This window comes from Pleurodeles waltl, chromosome 11 (genome assembly GCF_031143425.1).
Source record: "Pleurodeles waltl isolate 20211129_DDA chromosome 11, aPleWal1.hap1.20221129, whole genome shotgun sequence".
Classification (NCBI taxonomy): domain Eukaryota; kingdom Metazoa; phylum Chordata; class Amphibia; order Caudata; family Salamandridae; genus Pleurodeles; species Pleurodeles waltl.
This window is the reverse complement of record NC_090450.1, coordinates 880,157,573-880,177,786: the sequence shown is the minus strand read 5'-3', so window position 1 is coordinate 880,177,786 and position 20,214 is coordinate 880,157,573. Positions and strand designations below refer to the sequence as shown.

The 20,214-nt window shown below is 43.7% G+C and overlaps 1 protein-coding gene across 7 annotated transcripts in view; it reads left to right on the top strand.

The window, feature by feature from the left end:
• Window positions 1-20,214, top strand: part of ACACB (acetyl-CoA carboxylase beta) — a 1,528,264-nt gene that overhangs the window by 665,237 nt on the left and 842,813 nt on the right. For all 7 annotated transcript variants that reach the window (XM_069214760.1, XM_069214756.1, XM_069214757.1 and 4 more), the window contains 5 exons: window positions 3,836-3,936; window positions 12,470-12,558; window positions 12,650-12,774; window positions 16,880-16,993; window positions 17,496-17,609. In XM_069214760.1, the coding sequence (XP_069070861.1) occupies window positions 3,836-3,936; window positions 12,470-12,558; window positions 12,650-12,774; window positions 16,880-16,993; window positions 17,496-17,609 (543 nt within the window). The remainder of the gene's footprint in view (window positions 1-3,835; window positions 3,937-12,469; window positions 12,559-12,649; window positions 12,775-16,879; window positions 16,994-17,495; window positions 17,610-20,214) is intronic.

Here is a 20,214-nt window from a genome sequence, read left to right as displayed (position 1 = left end):
CTAAATCAGGCCCTATGTTTCTAATTTCTGTGCAGAGTTTAGGGCAGGACAGCAACTGAATGAAACACAATAACCACAATTGCCCATCAATGTTTGTTAATTAATGAGGGTTTGCAATTTTATTTACAGAACTTGCCTTTCTGCTGCCACAAGTTTTTGTTAACACATGGGTATCACTCCACTTTTTTGTGGCTTTTCCTACTATGTGTGCTTGTTTGAGGGCCATGCACCTATGCGATGGCCGTTTTATTTCCTGTTATGCAAGGTTCAAAAGGCACCTGGGTTAAGTTATTTGAGATTTTTGTTCAGAAATACCTATTTAGCACATTTAAGGTTTTTTTTTTCCCCAGTTTTTAATTAATTTTTTTATAGCTGTTCCATTTGCTGCTGTTTTTTTGTTTTTGTTTTTTGTCTCGGGCAATAAAGATTAGGACATTTTACAGAATGAGATTTTAAAATGTGATTATCAGGTGAGTTGTGTGTGCTTATATCTTGTTTGTAAATTTATCTGGATATATTTTACCTAAATTATGTGTTGATGTATTGGCAACTTTAGTGTTTTTTTAACCAGAAAGAAAGATTTTACTGACCGACCCTGTGGATGGCTTTGCACAAAATTTGAGATTTCACTAGCTGAGCCACTAAGCTTTGGCATGTTTTTTGAAGGTGGGGAAAAAAGTTAAGGGGGATAAAAAGGAAATGTTTACCATTTTTAGCTAAAATATGAAATTTTGCTCCGACATGCAGCATAACCCACTGAACGGAGTTACAAAACTTGGCATGAAATTAGAACTTTACTGTGAGAGAATGCTTTTGTTGATTTGGTGCAAATCTGCTCAATAGTTTTTGAGATATGTGGGGCAGTTATACAAGGAATGGATTTGGTAAAAGTGGTGGCAAATTGTGTACCGACTTTTACCAAATCCATTCTATTTTTTGAGAACTGCTCTATGTACTAATAGGTCAGTTTGCAAAACACGATTTATAGTTGGTCTCAATTCAACCTACCTTATAAATAATAATGAGGTAGGTCGCAAATTGCGACCCACTCTGACTCACAGGGATGGTTATCTTCTGAGGCCAGCAGACCACATGTCTGTGATTGCTTTTTTTTTATTGAGTAGGCAGTGGGTCAAAGAACCACTGCCTACTGTTAAAAATGTTTTTTTTCAGCACCCGCAACTAGATTTTGGTTGCAGAACATAAATCCATCCCATGTAGAATCAGTATTTGAAAAAGGGAAATCCTAAACACACCTCTTCCAAATACTGATTTGTTATTTATCTGCAAACATAAAATGCGATTTGGTAACTTGTGAAGACAAAAATACTTTGTACATCTGTAGTTTGGTGTTTAATAATGTTGATAAGCTGGTTTTAAATAGTGAACACAGTTGTATTTCTCTGCCGTTTGTAACTCAATAATTTGCAGTGCTGTAAAAAAAATCTGATTGATCGAAGGGGTCTTTACTCCTGTCATCCCTTTGTGATCGGTGCTACCAGAAAGGAAACTGCCTTTCCAGGACATATTATTGGCTGGTGAAAGTCAAAAATGTATTTGCGACCCCCTTGCGAATGGCGGCCTCACAGGGATGGTGGCCTGCTGGAGACAGCAGACCACCATGTCTGTGACTGCTTTTCAATAAAGCAGTTTTTTTTTTTTTTTTAATGCAGCCCGTTTTCCTTAAAGGAAAACGAGATGCATTACAAAAACGAAAAATGAAACGTTTTCGTTTCATTTTTTCAGAGCAGGCAGTGGTCTTGCGGACCACTGCCTGCTCTGAAAAAATGTTTACAGTGACATTCACAATGGGGAACGGGTCCCAGGGGGACCCCTTCCCTTTTGTGAAAGTGTTAGCACCCATTTGAAATGGGTGCAAACTGCGATTGGTTTGCGCCCGCGTTCGCAAAACAATCCTACATTGCACTGCGAGTCGCAATTAGGAAGGGAACACCCCTTCCTAATTGCGAGTCGCAAACCCGTTTTGCGATTCGGTAACCAGGTTACCGAATCGCAAAACTGGGTTTGTGCACCGCAATGTGCTTTTTGCACGTCGCAAACAGCGAAAGTCGCTGTTTGCGACATGCAAAAAGCTACCTACATGTGGGTCTTGGTCCCTAATTAGGTCTGGTGTTAAAGACATTTTGTTTTTATTAAACTTCTATTTCTCTCTCTTTCGGCTGGCTTTACTGTGAGTGATCGCATTCTTCTCTTCCACAAGGAGCATATTGGCACACAAAGTAGTTTTGTTCAGTGTCAGGAACTACAGTGGCAATCAGTGACGTAACGAAACTGGAGGGTGCCCCTTTGCAAAGAACATGGAGGAGCCCCCTCTCCAGACCTTTGTTATGCCACTGGTGGCAACGTGCGCTTTTAGTGTTCAAAAACGTTTTTTTTTTTTTTTTTGCCAGTATTTGTTACAATGTTGAGGGCCTGGTAGCTCCCACAACAATAAAGTGTTACAAAAGCCATGTCAAAACAAGACACACATTGATGAAACTAAAAGACTTATAAAAATATGTCAGATCAGTTGGCTTTGTCAGTGTTTGTTTATTTTCATGCTTCCCATAATCGTGTTGAAAATGGTTACACTGATTTTCCATTAGAAATATTTTTGGGAAATACTAGCATGCATCAAAACATTTTACTAAATGACACCTCATTTGCATCTAATCAGAGAGCATTCTGGGAGCATTATACTTAGCCTCATAGCCTAAACTTTTCAAACATGTGTATACACGTTTTTTTTATTTGTACTGGAACCAACGTCAGTAGTGAAGTGTGACCTTAAAACATTTATTTACAGCACTCACCCTAATAATGAAGGTTTTCAAATAATGAACCATAAATACAAGTTCGAACAGCATTATCTTTTGGAAACACATTACCTCAACTGTAGAGAGTTCCACTCTCTGTAAACAGGCAGCCAAAGGGTTTGTGCTGCAGAGGGTTGGGCCTACTTGTCCCAAGGACAAAGTAAACATAAAAACTTGTTGCCCTTGACCCCAAACAAGATGTCCCGGGCGTCGGATAGGAATTCCACATCCCTGTAAGTTTATTGCTTTCATTGTTTGGGAGCAGCAGCCTAGTCATTTGACTTCAGTATTTTACATATTTGCAAAAATACTAATTGCTTTACTTTAATCATTCTAGTGACCCAGTAATTTGATGCTGTTTGTTAGTATACCTTATGTCTAGATATTCACTGCCATAGATTCAGTTCTCTCATTTTGCTACATCTGCGACCTTTTCTGTGGTACAGCTGTAGCACTTAAGGAAAATGTTTGGAGCTTCCTTAGCAACCAAAGAGAGGTAATACCTATCACTTATCAGTCACCTTCTAACTCTATTCCAGGTGGTTTTTAACAGACCCCACTTCCTTACTCTGCTGCTGAGGTACATATTACACTAATAATGTGCATTTTAAATAATATGTGAAATCGGATAGGATTTGGAACAAAGAAGCTAATGTTCATATAAATGTCAAGATTTTTTCTGGCTTTTACCGTAATTACTTAAAAATTACTTAAAACGCTCAAATGGCAGAAATTAGTTGTCACATAAAGCTCAGAAATGAAAACTCGCTAGTTAATCATTTTATATTGGCATAACTGTGTTAAGGTATATTATTGACGTTTCAACTCATGACTTACGTTTGTGTTACAGAGTTTCAAGGTTAGTGAAATAAATGTGGCACCTCATCTTGCCATCTTTTGACTGCTTCAAGACAATTGGCAGACTCTCCCAGTAGTTGTTAATGGAACACTGAGGGTTGTTGTGCGATATAATACTGTGAAACAAAGATTCAGCTCATTGTCTTATATTTTTTCTTTAGATTGCTAATATTTTGGACAGTCATGCGGCCACTCTGCAGAGAAAGGCAGATCGAGAAGTGTTCTTCATGAATACTCAGAGTATTGTGCAACTGGTCCAGAGGTGAATAGTAACAGTGTTCTGTGTTTCAATCGTTTGGTTCGTATAGAAAATAATTTATCACCTGTTAGGATTGCCCCTCCTAATTTAGTAGGTAGCACAGTAAGCTGTTATTTTTCCTGTTACTCTGAGAATTAAATGGTCTCTTGACAATTTATGGAGTCCAAAGTAAAGAACATCATGGGCCGTTTTTTGTAATGGTCACCACATTTCAAAGAATCAAGATTTCCTGCCATAAAAGTAACACGATCTTTTAAAAGAATAAAAAAATATCATGAAACAGATCATGGGATTACAAAATAGTTACTTCATGAAACAAGATATGTTTTCTGTTTTTGGTGGACGGACAGAATAAGTGAAAAGCAGATATTGTGAAGGATGCCATTCCATTTCAGAGACATGCAGAAAAAGAGACCATAATAAAAGGACACAAAGGGTGGGGGCAAAGACAGTAAGTTCAGTGGATGAGTTATTGATGATTTGTTTATAAAGAAAAGTGGGCGTGAGGACCTCCTGCCACTGAGATCATTGAAAAAGAGAGAACAATTATTTAAAAAAATGTTTTTTTTCAAAAAAATTCTAAATATTAAATATCTTGAACAGGTAAGTGCAGGTTCTTCCATAATGTGAAATCCAAGATTTGGAAAGATTTATCACTTCTGAAAGATTTTAATTCTGGTTTTAAGCAATAAACCAGAGGCAGAGTACAGATCCTCAGTTGGGCAATATAACCAGGGAAGTGTTTCAGGGGACATACAGGAGAGGGCCATACAAGAGATAAAAAAGCTAAGTTTCAGTTGAACATCGAATGCATACAAACGTGATGCACAGGTTTTGTTGTAGTGTAATCTAGATTTGTGGTTACATTGACAGAAAAGAGTAGAAGAGAGAAAGGTGGCTATAACTGGTGCAGGTGATTGAGCCTGAATGGGCATCAGAGTCTAAGATGGATGATAATAATCTTGAACTAGTTAAGTGGCAGCAGAATGAGGGGCTGAAGGGGAGGTTTTGTTAATAAATAGAAATGAAAAAAAAGGATGAATTTAGGATAGATACAGTAGCTGATTTCCGTGGGGCTGATTAATATAAGGGTTGAATGTAGCAATTTCCCTAAAAGCAGGTGAGGAAAAGTGAAGATCAGTTTGAAGAACCAAGGTAGTTCATGATATGTAAGAGAATATAAGTGTTGGTAGGGTTTATCAAAGGAAACTATGACAGGAGACAGATTTGTGATTCATTAGCAAAATGAAAATATGTCAAATAGGAATTGAGTTTGTCAAGATGTGGACATGTGGCTTGAGGCAAAAAACTGATATTGTTCGATGGCATCTGTCGCTGTAGATACGCATGTTCTGCAATAGCTCGCCATCTGGTGTTGGGCCGGAGTGTTACAAGTTGTTTTTCTTCGAAGAAGTCTTTCGAGTCACGGGACCGAGTGACTCCTCCTTTTGTCTCCATTGCGCATGGGCGTTGACTCTATCCTCGATTGTTTTTTTTTCCGCCATCGGGTTCGGACGTGTTCCTGTCGCTCCGAGTTTCGGAACGGAAAATTAGCTAATTTCGGAAGATTTTCGTCGGTATTGTTGCGTTCGGGATCGGCGTACTTACATTCAACACCGCATCGAAGATCGAAGAGCTCCGGTGCCCTTCGGGGTAGTTTTTTCGATCCTCCGTCGGGGCCTGGTCGGCCCGACCGCGTGCTGAAGAACGCCGATGGAACGGACCCCGTTTCGTTTCTGCCCCAAATGCCACAATAAATACCCCTACACAGACCAACACTTGGTCTGCAACCTGTGCCTGTCACCTGAGCACAGCGAAGACACCTGCGAGGCCTGTCGTGCGTTCCGGTCCCGAAAAACACTCCGAGACCGTCGAGCCAGAAGACTTCAGATGGCGTCCGCACCGACAGCCCAACGGGAGTTCGAGGAACAGGAAGAGGAAGGTACCTTCTCGATCCAAGACTCCGACTCCGAAGGATTCGACGATACACAAACCGTGAGTAAGACGTCGAAAACCACACAGAGAAACATTTACAAGGCCCAGGGGACGCCACTGCCACCAGGCCATGGCTCGACCCATAAATTCGGTGACCGACCATCGGCACCGAAAAAGGCCCAAACAGTGCCGAGATCGTCCGACTCCGGTCGAGACACCGGCACGCAGCCTTCTCGGGACCGAGAAAGTGCTGGAGACAAGCCTCGACACCGTGATGCCGGTGTGGACACGGCTCGACGCCGAGACAGCGGCACAGAAACAGATCGACGCCGAGAGGTTTCGGCCCCGAAAAGGAAAAAAGTCACCTCGGAGCCGAAAAAACACGCAGACAAAGTTTCGATGCCGAAACAAACTGCAAGCGACCCAGCTTCAGGCTCTTATACAGAAGGGCACTCGCTAACCTCCCAAATGCAGAAGCATAGGTTTGAGGAAGAGCTACAAGCAACTGATGTGGACCATACGCAAAAGCGTATCTTCATTCAGCAGGGGACAGGAAAAATAAGCACCCTTCCCCCCATTAGGAGAAAGAGGAGGTTGGAGTTCCAGACGGAACAAACACCACAACCAAAAGTGGTGAAAAGAGTTACACCACCACCCTCACCTCCGCCCGTGATTGACGTTTCACCAGCACAAACTCCATCACACTCCCCAGCTCACACCACCATGAGCCAGGGTGACCAAGATCAGGACGCATGGGACCTATACGACGCCCCAGTGTCAGATAACAGTCCGGAGGCATACCCTGCGAAGCCATCTCCACCAGAAGACAGCACCGCGTACTCTCAAGTGGTGGCTAGAGCAGCACAATTTCACCACGTAAGCCTCCACTCAGAACAGGTCGAGGATGATTTCTTATTCAACACACTCTCCTCCACCCACAGCTCATACCAAAGCCTGCCTATGCTCCCTGGTATGCTCCGCCACGCAAAAGACATCTTTAAGGAGCCGGTTAAAAGTAGGGCAATCACACCAAGGGTAGAAAAAAAGTATAAGCCGCCTCCTACGGACCCGGTTTTCATCACTACACAGCTGCCACCAGACTCTGTCGTTGTAGGAGCAGCTAGGAAAAGGGCCAACTCTCACACATCTGGAGATGCACCACCCCCAGATAAAGAAAGCCGCAAGTTTGATGCAGCTGGTAAAAGAGTCGCAGCACAAGCTGCAAACCAGTGGCGCATCGCGAACTCCCAGGCACTACTTGCGCGCTATGACAGAGCCCACTGGGACGAGATGCAACATCTCATTGAACATCTGCCCAAGGACTTACAAAATAGGGCAAAACAAGTGGTTGAGGAGGGACAGGCCATCTCCAACAACCAGATCCGCTCCTCCATGGACGCTGCAGATACAGCTGCACGGACAATTAATACATCTGTAACTATCAGAAGGCATGCATGGCTCCGAACGTCTGGATTTAAACCAGAGATTCAACAAGCAGTTCTCAATATGCCTTTTAATGAAAAAGAACTGTTCGGTCCAGAAGTGGACACAGCGATTGAGAAACTCAAAAAAGATACGGACACTGCCAAAGCCATGGGCGCACTCTACTCCCCGCAGAGCAGAGGGAATTACAGCTCATTCCGTAAAACGCCCTTTCGAGGGGGGTTTCGGGGTCAAAGCACACAAGCCAGCACCTCACAAGCCACACCGTCCAGTTACCAAGGACAGTATAGAGGAGGTTTTCGGGGACAATATAGAGGAGGGCAATTCCCTAGAAATAGAGGAAGATTCCAAAGCCCCAAAACCCCTACTACTAAACAGTGACTCACATGTCACTCACCCCCTCCACACAACACCAGTGGGGGGACGAATAGGTCATTATTACAGAGCATGGGAGAAAATCACTACAGACACTTGGGTTCTAGCAATTATCCAACATGGTTATTGCATAGAATTTCTACAGTTCCCTCCAAACATACCACCAAAAGCACAAAATTTAACAACACACCATTCCAATCTCCTGGAGATAGAAGTGCAGGCACTATTGCAAAAGAATGCAATCGAATTACTGCCAAACACACAAATAAACACAGGAGTTTACTCACTGTACTTTCTGATACCAAAGAAGGACAAAACACTGAGACCAATCCTAGACCTCAGAGTAGTGAACACTTTCATCAAATCAGACCACTTCCACATGGTCACACTACAAGAAGTATTGCCATTGCTAAAGCTGCACGACTACATGGCAACTTTAGACCTCAAGGATGCTTATTTCCATATACCAATACACCCATCGCACAGGAAATACCTAAGGTTTGTATTCAAAGGAATACATTACCAATTCAAGGTACTGCCTTTCGGATTAACAACCGCACCAAGAGTCTTTACCAAATGTCTAGCGGTAGTCGCAGCACACATAAGAAGGCAGCAGATACATGTGTTCCCATATCTAGACGACTGGCTAATCAAGGCCCATTCGTTAATAGAGTGCTCAAACCACACAAATCATATCATACAAACCCTCTTCAAACTAGGGTTCACCGTCAATTTCACAAAATCCAAAATTCTGCCACGCAAGGTACAACAATACCTGGGAGCCATAATAGACACATCAAAAGGAGTAGCCACTCCAAGTCCACAAAGAATTCAAAATTTCAACACCATCATACAACGCATGTATCCAACACAAAAGATACAAGCAAAGATGGTATTACAACTCCTAGGCATGATGTCATCATGCATAGCCATTGTCCCAAACGCAAGACTGCACATGAGGCCCTTACAACAATGCCTAGCATCACAGTGGTCTCAAGCACAGGGTCACCTTCTAGATCTGGTGTTAATAGACCGCCAAACTTACCTCTCGCTTCTGTGGTGGAACAACATAAATTTAAACAAGGGGCGGCCTTTCCAAGACCCAGTGCCACAATACGTAATAACAACAGATGCTTCCATGACAGGGTGGGGAGCACACCTCGATCAACACAGCATACAAGGACAATGGAACGTACATCAAACAAAACTGCATATCAATCACCTAGAACTTCTAGCAGTTTTTCAAGCACTAAAAGCTTTCCAACCAATAATAGTTCACAAATACATTCTCGTCAAAACAGACAACATGACAACAATGTATTATCTAAACAAGCAGGGGGGGACGCACTCCACGCAGTTAAGCCTGCTAGCACAAAAAATTTGGCATTGGGCAATTCACAACCAAATTCGCCTAATTGCACAGTTTATACCAGGGATACAAAATCAACTCGCAGACAATCTCTCTCGAGATCACCAACAGGTCCACGAATGGGAAATTCACCCCCAAATTCTGAACACTTATTTCAAACTCTGGGGAACACCTCAGATAGACTTGTTTGCGACAAGGGAGAACGCAAAATGCCAAAACTTCGCATCCAGATACCCACACAAACAATCCCAAGGCAATGCCCTATGGATGAACTGGTCAGGGATATTTGCTTACGCTTTTCCTCCTCTCCCTCTCCTTCCTTACCTGGTAAACAAACTCAGTCAAAGCAAACTCAAACTCATATTGATAGCACCAACTTGGGCAAGGCAACCCTGGTACACAACGCTGCTAGACCTATCAGTGGTACCCTGCATCAAATTGCCCAACAGGCCAGATCTGTTGACACAGCACAACCAAAAGATCAGACACCCAGATCCAGCATCGCTGAATCTAGCAATCTGGCTCCTGAAATACTAGAATTCGGGCACTTACAACTTACCCAAGAATGTATGGAAGTCATAAAACAAGCCAGAAGGCCATCCACCAGGCACTGCTATGCAAGTAAATGGAAGAGGTTTGTTTGCTACTGCCATATTAATCAAATACAACCATTACACACAACTCCAGAACAGGTAGTGGGTTACTTGCTTCACTTACAAAAATCTAACCTAGCTTTCTCTTCCATTAAGATTCACCTTGCAGCAATATCTGCATACCTGCAAACTACCTATTCAACTTCCCTATATAGGATACCAGTCATTAAAGCATTCATGGAGGGCCTTAGGAGAATTATACCACCAAGAACACCACCTGTTCCTTCATGGAACCTAAATGTTGTCCTAACTAGACTTATGGGTCCACCTTTTGAACCCATGCACTCCTGCGACATACAGTTCCTAACCTGGAAGGTGGCATTTCTCATCGCCATTACTTCCCTAAGAAGAGTAAGCAAGATTCAGGCGTTTACTATACAGGAACCTTTTATACAACTACACAAAAATAAAGTCGTCCTAAGAACCAATCCTAAATTTTTGCCAAAGGTTATTTCACCGTTCCATCTAAATCAAACAGTGGAACTTCCAGTGTTTTTTCCACAGCCAGATACCGTAGCTGAAAGGGCACTACATACATTAGATGTCAAAAGAGCATTAATGTATTACATTGACAGAACAAAAAACATCAGAAAGACTAAACAACTCTTTATTGCATTTCAAAAACCTCACGCACGAAACCCAATTTCAAAACAAGGTATAGCCAGATGGATAGTTAAATGCATCCAAATCTGCTACCTTAAAGCTAAACGACAGCTGCCCATTACACCAAGGGCACACTCAACCAGAAAGAAAGGTGCTACCATGGCCTTTCTAGGAAACATCCCAATGCAAGAAATATGTAAGGCAGCCACATGGTCTACGCCTCACACATTCACCAAGCACTACTGTGTAGACGTGTTATCCGCACAACAAGCCACCGTAGGTCAAGCCGTATTAAGGACATTATTTCAGACTACTTCCACTCCTACAGGCTGATCCACCGCTTTTGGGGAAATAACTGCTTACTAGTCTATGCAGAACATGCGTATCTACAGCGACAGATGCCATCGAACTGAAAATGTCACTTACCCAGTGTACATCTGTTCGTGGCATCAGTCGCAGTAGATTCGCATGTGCCCACCCGCCTCCCCGGGAGCCTGTAGCAGTTTGGAAGTTACCTTCAATTATTTATATATGTATCATCTCAACCTTAAATAGGTGCATACTTAGTCACTCCATTGCATGGGCACTATTACTACAATTCAACTCCTACCTCACCCTCTGCGGGGAAAAACAATCGAGGATAGAGTCAACGCCCATGCGCAATGGAGACAAAAGGAGGAGTCACTCGGTCCCGTGACTCGAAAGACTTCTTTGAAGAAAAACAACTTGTAACACTCCGGCCCAACACCAGATGGCGAGCTATTGCAGAACATGCGAATCTACTGCGACTGATGCCACGAACAGATGTACACTGGGTAAGTGACATTTTCATTAAGTGACAAAAAGAGACCAGGCCATATGCATGCTTATTGGTACAAGCAGAGGTAAGGAGTCTGAATGTAAAAAAAAAAAAAGATGTTTTAGTGAAAAGAACGGCAGCTGATTGGTTCAAACAGAAAAGGGAGTACGAAGAGAGATAGAAATCACAGTTAGAGTGGCTGAGGTACTTCCAACTTTCAGTATGAAATAGTTGGAGCATTAGTTGAAACAAAGCCAAGTGCTACCAATTGAAGTAATACTTGTTACATAGGAGACATAACATCTGAATAATAAATTGCTCCTGTGACTATTACCATTTTTTTTAACTGCCCTTTTACATTGGTAAAGCAATCTGTCATTCGGCCACACACTGATCAGAAATTTTGAAGAGATGCAATGGTAATTGGTGTTTAAACCCCTTTCCTGAAAACCCTTTCCTCATGCCAGTTAAAGATTATTCAGAACCTGAGCTCTTGAGGCACCAGTGAATCAGAATGCCTAGTGCCACAGCACTACACAAAGTCGAAAAGATCCATACATGTTCCTGGAAGTCCTCCTAAAAATGACTTGTGGGCATTTTCCAAAAGTTTGAAAACCTGAATCAGGCAGAGATTTGTGCATTTTCATGTTTAATATTTGGACACTCACCCCTTTCATAGCAATTGTTTACCTGCCAGATTAAAAACAATATTAGAAAATACCCTCAAACATTTGAGGTTGGATGTACACTACATTTGGCCTGCCCCCCCCCCCCCCCCCCGTCCCTAATAATCTTGGCATGTTTTCTGCCAGCAGATGTGCACATTGTGCTTTGAAACTTATCCTTGTTCTGTGACTGGGATATGGTATTTCAAATCACTTTCAGGCTCCGAAAAACCTTTGATTTACTTTTTGTGGTACATGTATTAGTTCGTTCCTACCTTTGAATTGTCTAATTATTTATCTGTTTCAAAGTAGAAAGTATTTTCTGACCTCCCAATTTGTGAAACCCAATCATACTATTTTCCTTTAATCACATACTACGTTTCCAGAAGCATTCATGCTGACCCAATAATTATTGACCTGGAAGAATATTGTGCTGTTTCATGATTTGCTTTCTATAATGGGAGCGGATGCTGAAATTCTAATAAGTTAAACATAGAGCACATTTGTGAACGATAGTAGTTTAACGGAGTGTGTGGACTATTTGTTTCATGAAATTTGTCTGAATGGACCTCTTTAGTTTGGGATAGTTTTTGATCCAATCACTTTTGGAGCGAATGTCCTGAAGGACTGATAATAGAGGCATAAAGACTTTCTGATTCTAAAGATGTCTATGCTAACTTCCTCTTGCTCCCAGGTATCGTAGTGGGATTCGGGGTTACATGAAATCAGTTGTATTGGACTTGCTGAGGAGATATTTGCAAGTGGAAACACAGTTTCAGCAAGGTAATATTACATCACAGTTCTGTGATTTGGACACACATGTTAACTTAATCATAGATCAATGACACATCTCTTCTGTTTATACATCCTTTAGCTCACTATGACAAGTGTGTAATAAATCTACGGGAACAGTACAAGCCGGACATGACACCAGTGCTTGAATGCATATTCTCCCATGCTCAGGTGGCAAAGAAAAATCTGCTTGTCACAATGTTAATTGTAAGTAAATAGTATATTGATGTATTTGTTCCTCATTTGTTCCAGATGCAGCTGCAAACATCTTCACAGGAAACTTATCTTTAGTAGCTTGAGTGCCTTGAATATTATGTTTCCTATTTAGAATTGTACAGTATGTGGAGTCCTGTTGAGCCTGTATTTCTTCCAATATAGTCAGAGTGGTGGTGGAAACGTATGATTGGGACTGGACTAGACAGCACACTCCAAAGGGGTTCTTTTAAATAACTGGATTAAAAATTACAAGGACAGATGTATAAAGTGATGTGTTCGGAATCATGTTTTTTTGTTTTGATCAAGTGCCTAAGACCGCATAAAAATCCTGTTCTTCAGGCACTGAGATCATCGACTTAGCAGGAGAGATAGACCTCAACAAAAGTCTGCAATGTAAGCACATTCTGTTACTGTAAAGGTGGTGGCTGATTCAAAGCCACCTTTAAATTGCCTCTGATTAAGACCTCGAATGTCATACAGCTAATCCCATAGCGAAGCCCTAGGTGTGTGCTGTATAAACAATGCAGGGAATCTCACTACACTACTTTTGCTGTTTGGGGTCCTAAGCAGGGTCTTCCGGGCATAGGCAAGATAATTGCATTCTGTCCTATCCTTTTTGTAATCTTTGGTGGTCATACAGCATAAAAATGGACAGTAACAAAAGACAATAGATGCTTGTTTTCCCCTTTACCTATACACATTTCCATTTTTGTAAATGCATTAATACGGAGTGATGTACTCTAAATACTTCCATGTTAAACCTAGTAATCACAAGTACACCTGGTAATAAAAGTTGAGCAGCAAAGAAGTAATTGTAATGTATAAACTTTATAGTTTTTCAGGAGTCTGATGTGAGTTTTTTTTTTCTTTTTACATCAGATTTAATCCTGTAAAATAGTTTAGGTCTTACGCTTTTAGGAGTGGTGCTAAGAAGAATGCATTTTTATGGACACATCAATTTTTGTAGTACATTTTAGGGATCATTACAGGTCACTGAAAGAGGAGCTCTAGCCACAAAATTAGTTATCATACGTAAGCAAAGTCATATCTTCCTCAAGAAGGCGAAGTTCAGAATGCTCACTGACTCAAGTCCTGTCTACCCTGGACCCAGGAGACAGGATGGCATTGTTGGATTTTCAGGACACATACTTTCACATTCCCGTCCTACCTGGCCACAGGCGTTACCTGCAGTTCAAGGTAGGCAACAAGCACTTTTAGTTCACTGTGCTTCTCTTTGGCCTCACCAGTGCCTCTTGGGTGTTCACCACATTGATGGCGGTGGTTGCAGCTCATCTGCGGAGATCAGGGGTGTCAATCTTCACCTATCCTCAACAACTGGTTATAAAAGGCAGGCACGTCCCAGGCTGTTGTCTTCCACCTCCAGACTACAGCAGACCTCTTTCACTCACTGGAGTTCACTATCAACATGCTAAAGTCACACCCGACTCTGCCTCAGATGCTCCCTTTCATCTGAGTTGTTCTGGACACGGTTCAGTTTCAGGCCTATCCTCCCGGACAGCAGGTCCAGGATATTCAGCCTATGATACCGATGTTTCAGCCTCTTTCCTGGATTTCGGTGAGACTGACTCAGAGGCTGCTGGGACACACAGCCTCCTGCATCCTGCTGGTGACATAAACCCACTTGCATATGCGGGCTCTGCAGTGGGAACTGAAGTTTTAGTGGGGGCAGCATCAGGGGAATCTCTTTGACATGGTCTGCATCTCGGAGGGAACTCTGAACGATCTACAGTGGTGACTAGTAAACCATGTTTGTTTCATTGGCAGACTCCTCTCCCTTCTCCAACATGATCTCACAATGGTGACACATGTGCAGATCAGAAGACTCTGGTGGAATCCGGACTCCACGTCAAGACTTTCAACCTCCATCAAGGGAAGGCTAGTGCAGTTGTTAATGGACAACACCACCACTATGTGGTACTGCAACAAAAAAGGCGGGATGGGGTCATTGACCCTTTGTCAAGAGGATTTTGTGTCTCTGGACATGGCTGGAACATCGGGGCATTTCCCTGGTGGTTCAACACCGGGCAGGCTTTCTGAACGCCAGGGCAGATGAACTCAGCTGAAGATGCCTAGCGTATCACAAATGGCATCTCCATTCTGAGGTGGTACAAGGTTTCTTTCAGCAGTGGGGAGAGATGTAGTTAGATCCACTCTCCACCGCTGATAGCTCTGAATGTCAGCAGATCTGTATGATGGAGCTTTCAAGGTGGCTCTCGCTTAGAGATGTTTTTCGTCTCCAGTGGAGCTCAGGCCTCTAGTATGCCTTTCTGCTTTACAACTCCTAGTCAGAGTTCTGAAGAAGATCAGGAATGACAGGGTTCAAGTCATTCTTGTGGCCTCGGACTGGGCACAGAGAGTTTGGTGCCCGGAGCTATTGAGCATGGCCATCAATCCTCCGTTCAGGCTGTCCCTTTGGGAGGATCTTCTGGCGCAGCAGCAGGGGATGGTTCTCCAACTGAACCTATCAACTCTTGACCTTTTTGCGTGAAGATTGAGTGCCAGAAGTTGACAGCTGTCGACCTTTCTCTCGCAGTTTGTGTTATCTTGGTAGCCAGGTGTCCCTCCACGTAGATAGTATATGCCTGCTGTTGGCAAAAGTGTATGGCCTGGTGTTCAGAAAAGCTAATTGTGGCACATTTCTCATTTGCACTCCCTTTTTACCACTTCATAATTGCCCCCTCAGACTACTTACCATAAGACATTCTTCCTGATGGTGATAACATCTGCCCAGAGGGTCAGTGAGCGTCAGGCCTTGTTGTGCAAGCCTATTTACGTCACTATCCTGCCAAACTGTTTTTTCACTCAAGAGCCTCCTTTCTCCCGAAATTGGTCACTCAATTTCACATAGACCAATCCATCATCCTCCAAGGAAGAGGAGCGACTCCACCGTCTGCTCCCCAGAGAGCTTTGTCATTCTACCTTGACCAAACACTAGAGTTCCGGGTGGACAACCAACTCTTTTTGGGGCATGTTGGAGCAATGAAAGGATGGGCTGCACAGAAACAGATCATGTCCAGATGGAGCGTGCTCTGTATCAAGATCTGCTATGCATTAGCCAAGAAGCTCATTCCACCAGAGCTAAGGCTGCGACCACTGCCTTAGCAAACAGTTATGGTCCTGGACATCTGCCAGGCAGCAATGTGGGCCTCATTGCGCATGAAAAAAAAGCGCTACTGCCTGGAGAGTGTGGTCCATAGGAATTGGGCACTTTACCCTATCTATTGTGTGGGAATGAATCTGCGGCTAGAAGTCTGTCAGAAGAAAAAGTTACTTAACTTTGGTAATGCCTTAGCTGGTAGAGATGCTAATTAGCCACATGTTCTGTACCGACTCATCCAACATCCCCGCTGTTACGAATGGTTATCTGGGGATCGGGCTGTTACCCTTTCCGGGCCCTAGTTATTCCACACCATTGCTCAGTGTTATATGTGGCTCCACCCTTCTGATGTATAAAGTTGTGAAAAGAAAATTGATATCAGCACACCTGGTTGGTGTCCATATAAGCAGAGAGAACATCCCCTTCTGGCACAGACAACGCCACGTGGAGCTGAATGATTCCACCTACTGGCGTGCAGGGGTACTGCTCGGGAAAAAATATCCGGATCCAGACTGGCACCTGGGGATAATTCTAAGGTAAGGAATCTGTGGTTAGATGATCCTGTAACAGATAAGGCATTACCAAGGTAAGTAACTTGTTCGCCTCAGTCAGTTCCAGAATGTTTCTCTGTTGTGCAATACATTGTTGAAAATTTGTGACTTTTCAAGATTGGCTTGTTTCTAACCACACCATAGGTCTTAGTAATTGTCCTCCTTTTGTTTTTTTTTTAGAATAACCATTTTCTCTTCTAATTGAACAGGAAGATCCAGATAGATTTATAATAGGCTGAAACTTACATCATGGTATTTTAAAAGTGGACCATGAAAACAAAATAAGAGTACGTTTTTAAAGTAAAAGCTTTCGTATGCGAAACTATAGACTTTTTTTGCTGTAGTTTCCTGTGTATAGTAAAAACTTAAAATCTAGTGGCACACAATGCATGTTGTTTCTGTTAACCGTTGTTATTTTTCCCTTAAGGATCAGTTGTGTGGTCGTGACCCTACCCTTACTGATGAACTTATGACTATTCTCAATGAGCTGACACAGTTGAGTAAAACTGAACACTCAAAAGTAGCTTTGAGAGCAAGACAGGTGAGTTGTTTCTGGTTTATATCTTCAGTACTAGTCATGCATGCTTCTGTACGTTTTCTACTGACTTCTAAGACATAGCTTCTTGGCCACAGTTATGTTTTGGCTGTTTTCTACCTTGCTTTCAGTTAGTATCAAAATACCTTTGTGAAAGCTTATCAATCTAATTTGTGTGTTTGAACACCAACCCTGGTATTGATTCCTTGTAATGGCTCACCTGAGTCAATGCAGCACAGCTTTTTAATATTGCATCTGACATATGTGCAATTTCACAAGCCAGTCTAACTGGGCTCTTGATGTCTATATTGATATACCATAGAAGGTGTTTCTTTCACTTTCCCTAGGTATTAGGAGACATGTCTAAATTTATACCCCTGAAAATTCTTACACATTTGTTTGGGGTTCTTTAAGGATTACTACACATTGTCTGTAAAGCATGCAGCAGTTGATATGCATTAAATTGTTATTGTCTCATGTTTTCACAAAAGTGTTTTCTTTATTTTAGGTCCTAATTGCATCGCACCTTCCTTCGTATGAACTGCGTCATAATCAGGTTGAATCCATATTTCTTTCCGCCATTGACATGTATGGCCATCAATTCTGCCCTGAAAATCTCAAGGTTAGGAATTCCTTTAAATGGAATGTTTTTTTTTATTGTGATTGTAAATTGAAATAGCATACCCACATTATAATGCAACCAAACGTCACCAAAACTGTGTGCCACACAGAAAAATGCGGACATCACAGCTGCAGTGCTCGTATGCAGGCACTGGTGACTCCTATACTAAACTAACTCTCAAGCTTAATAGTTATTCAGCTTCGAAATTGCATGCTAAATAAAAATAAAAAATAAACGATATCAGTTGCAAAAAGTAATTCAATCAATCAATCACAAGATTTATAAAGCGCACTAATCACCCATTAGGGTCTCAAGGCGCTGGGGGGGGAGGGGGACTACTGGTCGTAAAGCCATGTCTTTAGGTGTTTCCTGAAAGTTAAGAGGTCTTGCGTCTGGTGACGGTGGAGCGGTAGGGAGTTGTAGGTCTGGGCGGCCAGGTGGGAGAAGGATCTTCCGGCGGTGGTGCAGCCGATGCGGGGAACAGAGGCGAGGGCGAGGCTGGCGGAGCGAAGGTTGCGCGTGGGGGTGTGGAAGGTGAGTCTTTCGTTGAGGTAGGTTGGGCCTGTGTTGTGAGGGTCTTGTGTGCGTGGACGAGGAGTTTGAAGGTAAGTCGCTTCCTCACCGCTGCAGCTCCACCTGCCCAGGCCCCTGACACTTCTTGAAGGTCTTAGGTTTACCTTTGCGCTTTCCTTCTGAATTTCCTTTCCTTGCCTGTTGCGCTTTCCTTCTGAATTTCCTTTCCTTGCCTGTTGCGCTTTCCTTCTGAATTTCCTTTCCTTGCCTGTTGCGCTTTTCTTCTGAATTTCCTTTTCTTGCCTGTTGCGCTTTTCTTCTGAATTTCCTTTTCTTGCCTGTTGCGCTTTCCTTCTGAATTTCCTTTCCTTGCCTGTTGCGCTTTTCTTCTGAATTTCCTTTTCTTGCCTGTTGCGCTTTTCTTCTGAATTTCCTTTTCTTGCCTGTTGCGCTTTTCTTCTGAATTTCCTTTTCTTGCCTGTTGCGCTTTTCTTCTGAATTTCCTTTTCTTGCCTGTTGCGCTTTCCTTCTGAATTTCCTTTCCTTGCCTGTTGCGCTTTTCTTCTGAATTTCCTTTTCTTGCCTGTTGCGCTTTTCTTCTGAATTTCCTTTTCTTGCCTGTTGCGCTTTTCTTCTGAATTTCCTTTTCTTGCCTGTTGCGCAAAGGCAAGCCCGTCTGCGCCCGGACCGCGCCCAGCACCAGAACCCCTGGCCCCCACCGCACTCAAAACACCGACTAAGATACGACGCCGCCTCCCTCAATGCCCTCAACCCTGGACGAACAGCCACCTGCTACCAAGCCATCCCTAAACGTACTCATGGACCCTTCACCTGTCAAGCCTGCAAATACACATTCCACCGAGCCTGCAGACCTCCCACCGGCACTCGCACCAACAACCACCTCAAGTGCATCCTTCTCAACACACGCTCTGTCCACAAGCACGCCATCGAACTATGGGACCTCCTGGACACAACAGCACCAGACGTCGCCTTCATCACAGAAACCTGGATGAACGCCTCCTCGACTCCTAACATCGCCATAGCCATCCCCGACGGCTACAAGATCGCCCGGAAGGACCACATCAACCAAACCAGTGGAGGAATCGCCATCATCTACAGGAACTCCATCAACATCACGACCACCACCGAAGACACCCCCCTCGCCGCCGAACACGTACACTTCCAGATCCACACCGACCCCAGAACCACCCTCAGAGGAACTCTCGTCTACAGGCCCCCGGGCCCACGCGCCCAATTCAGCGAAACCATCACAGATTTCATCAGCCCGCATGCCCAAGCCTCACCAGACTACATCCTCCTCGGGGACCTGAACTTCCACCTGGAGAAAAACAACGACAACAACACCGCCACCCTGCTCGACAACCTCGCCAGCCTCGGACTCAAGAAACTGGTGAACACCCCACCCACACCGCTGGCCACACGCTCGACCCCATCTTCTCCGCCAGCAACCACATATCCTTCAGCCACTCCTCTGAACTACACTGGACCGACAACAGATGCGTCCACTTCACCTTCAAACGGGAGACCCACCACCATCACACACAACAAATCCCCTGCAGACACTGGAGCAAAATCTCCACAGAGCAGCTCCTCTCAACACTGAACCAAAACCCACCTGCCATCACCACCGACGCCAACAACGCAGCCCACAGCCTCACACAGTGGATCACCAACTGTGCCGAAAACATCGCTCCACTTAAAAGCCACCCAAGCGGAACCATCATCAGGAAACCCCCGTGGTTCACAGACGCCCTCAAAGAATCCAATAAATCCTGCCGTACCCTCAAAACCCTCTTCAATATCTACATGACCCCCCTCGCCGACATCGCTCGCAAACACAACATCAACATCATCTCCTACGCCGACGACACCCAGCTGATACTCTCCCTTACCAAAGACCCTACCACCGCCAAAATCAACCTACAGGAAGGAATGAAAGACGTTGCGGAATGGATGAAGCTCAGCCGCCTCAAGCTGAACTCAGACAAAATGGAGGTCCTCATCCTCGGACAATCCCCATCCAACTGGGACGACTCCTGGTGGCCCACGGTGCTGGGCACCGCACCAACCC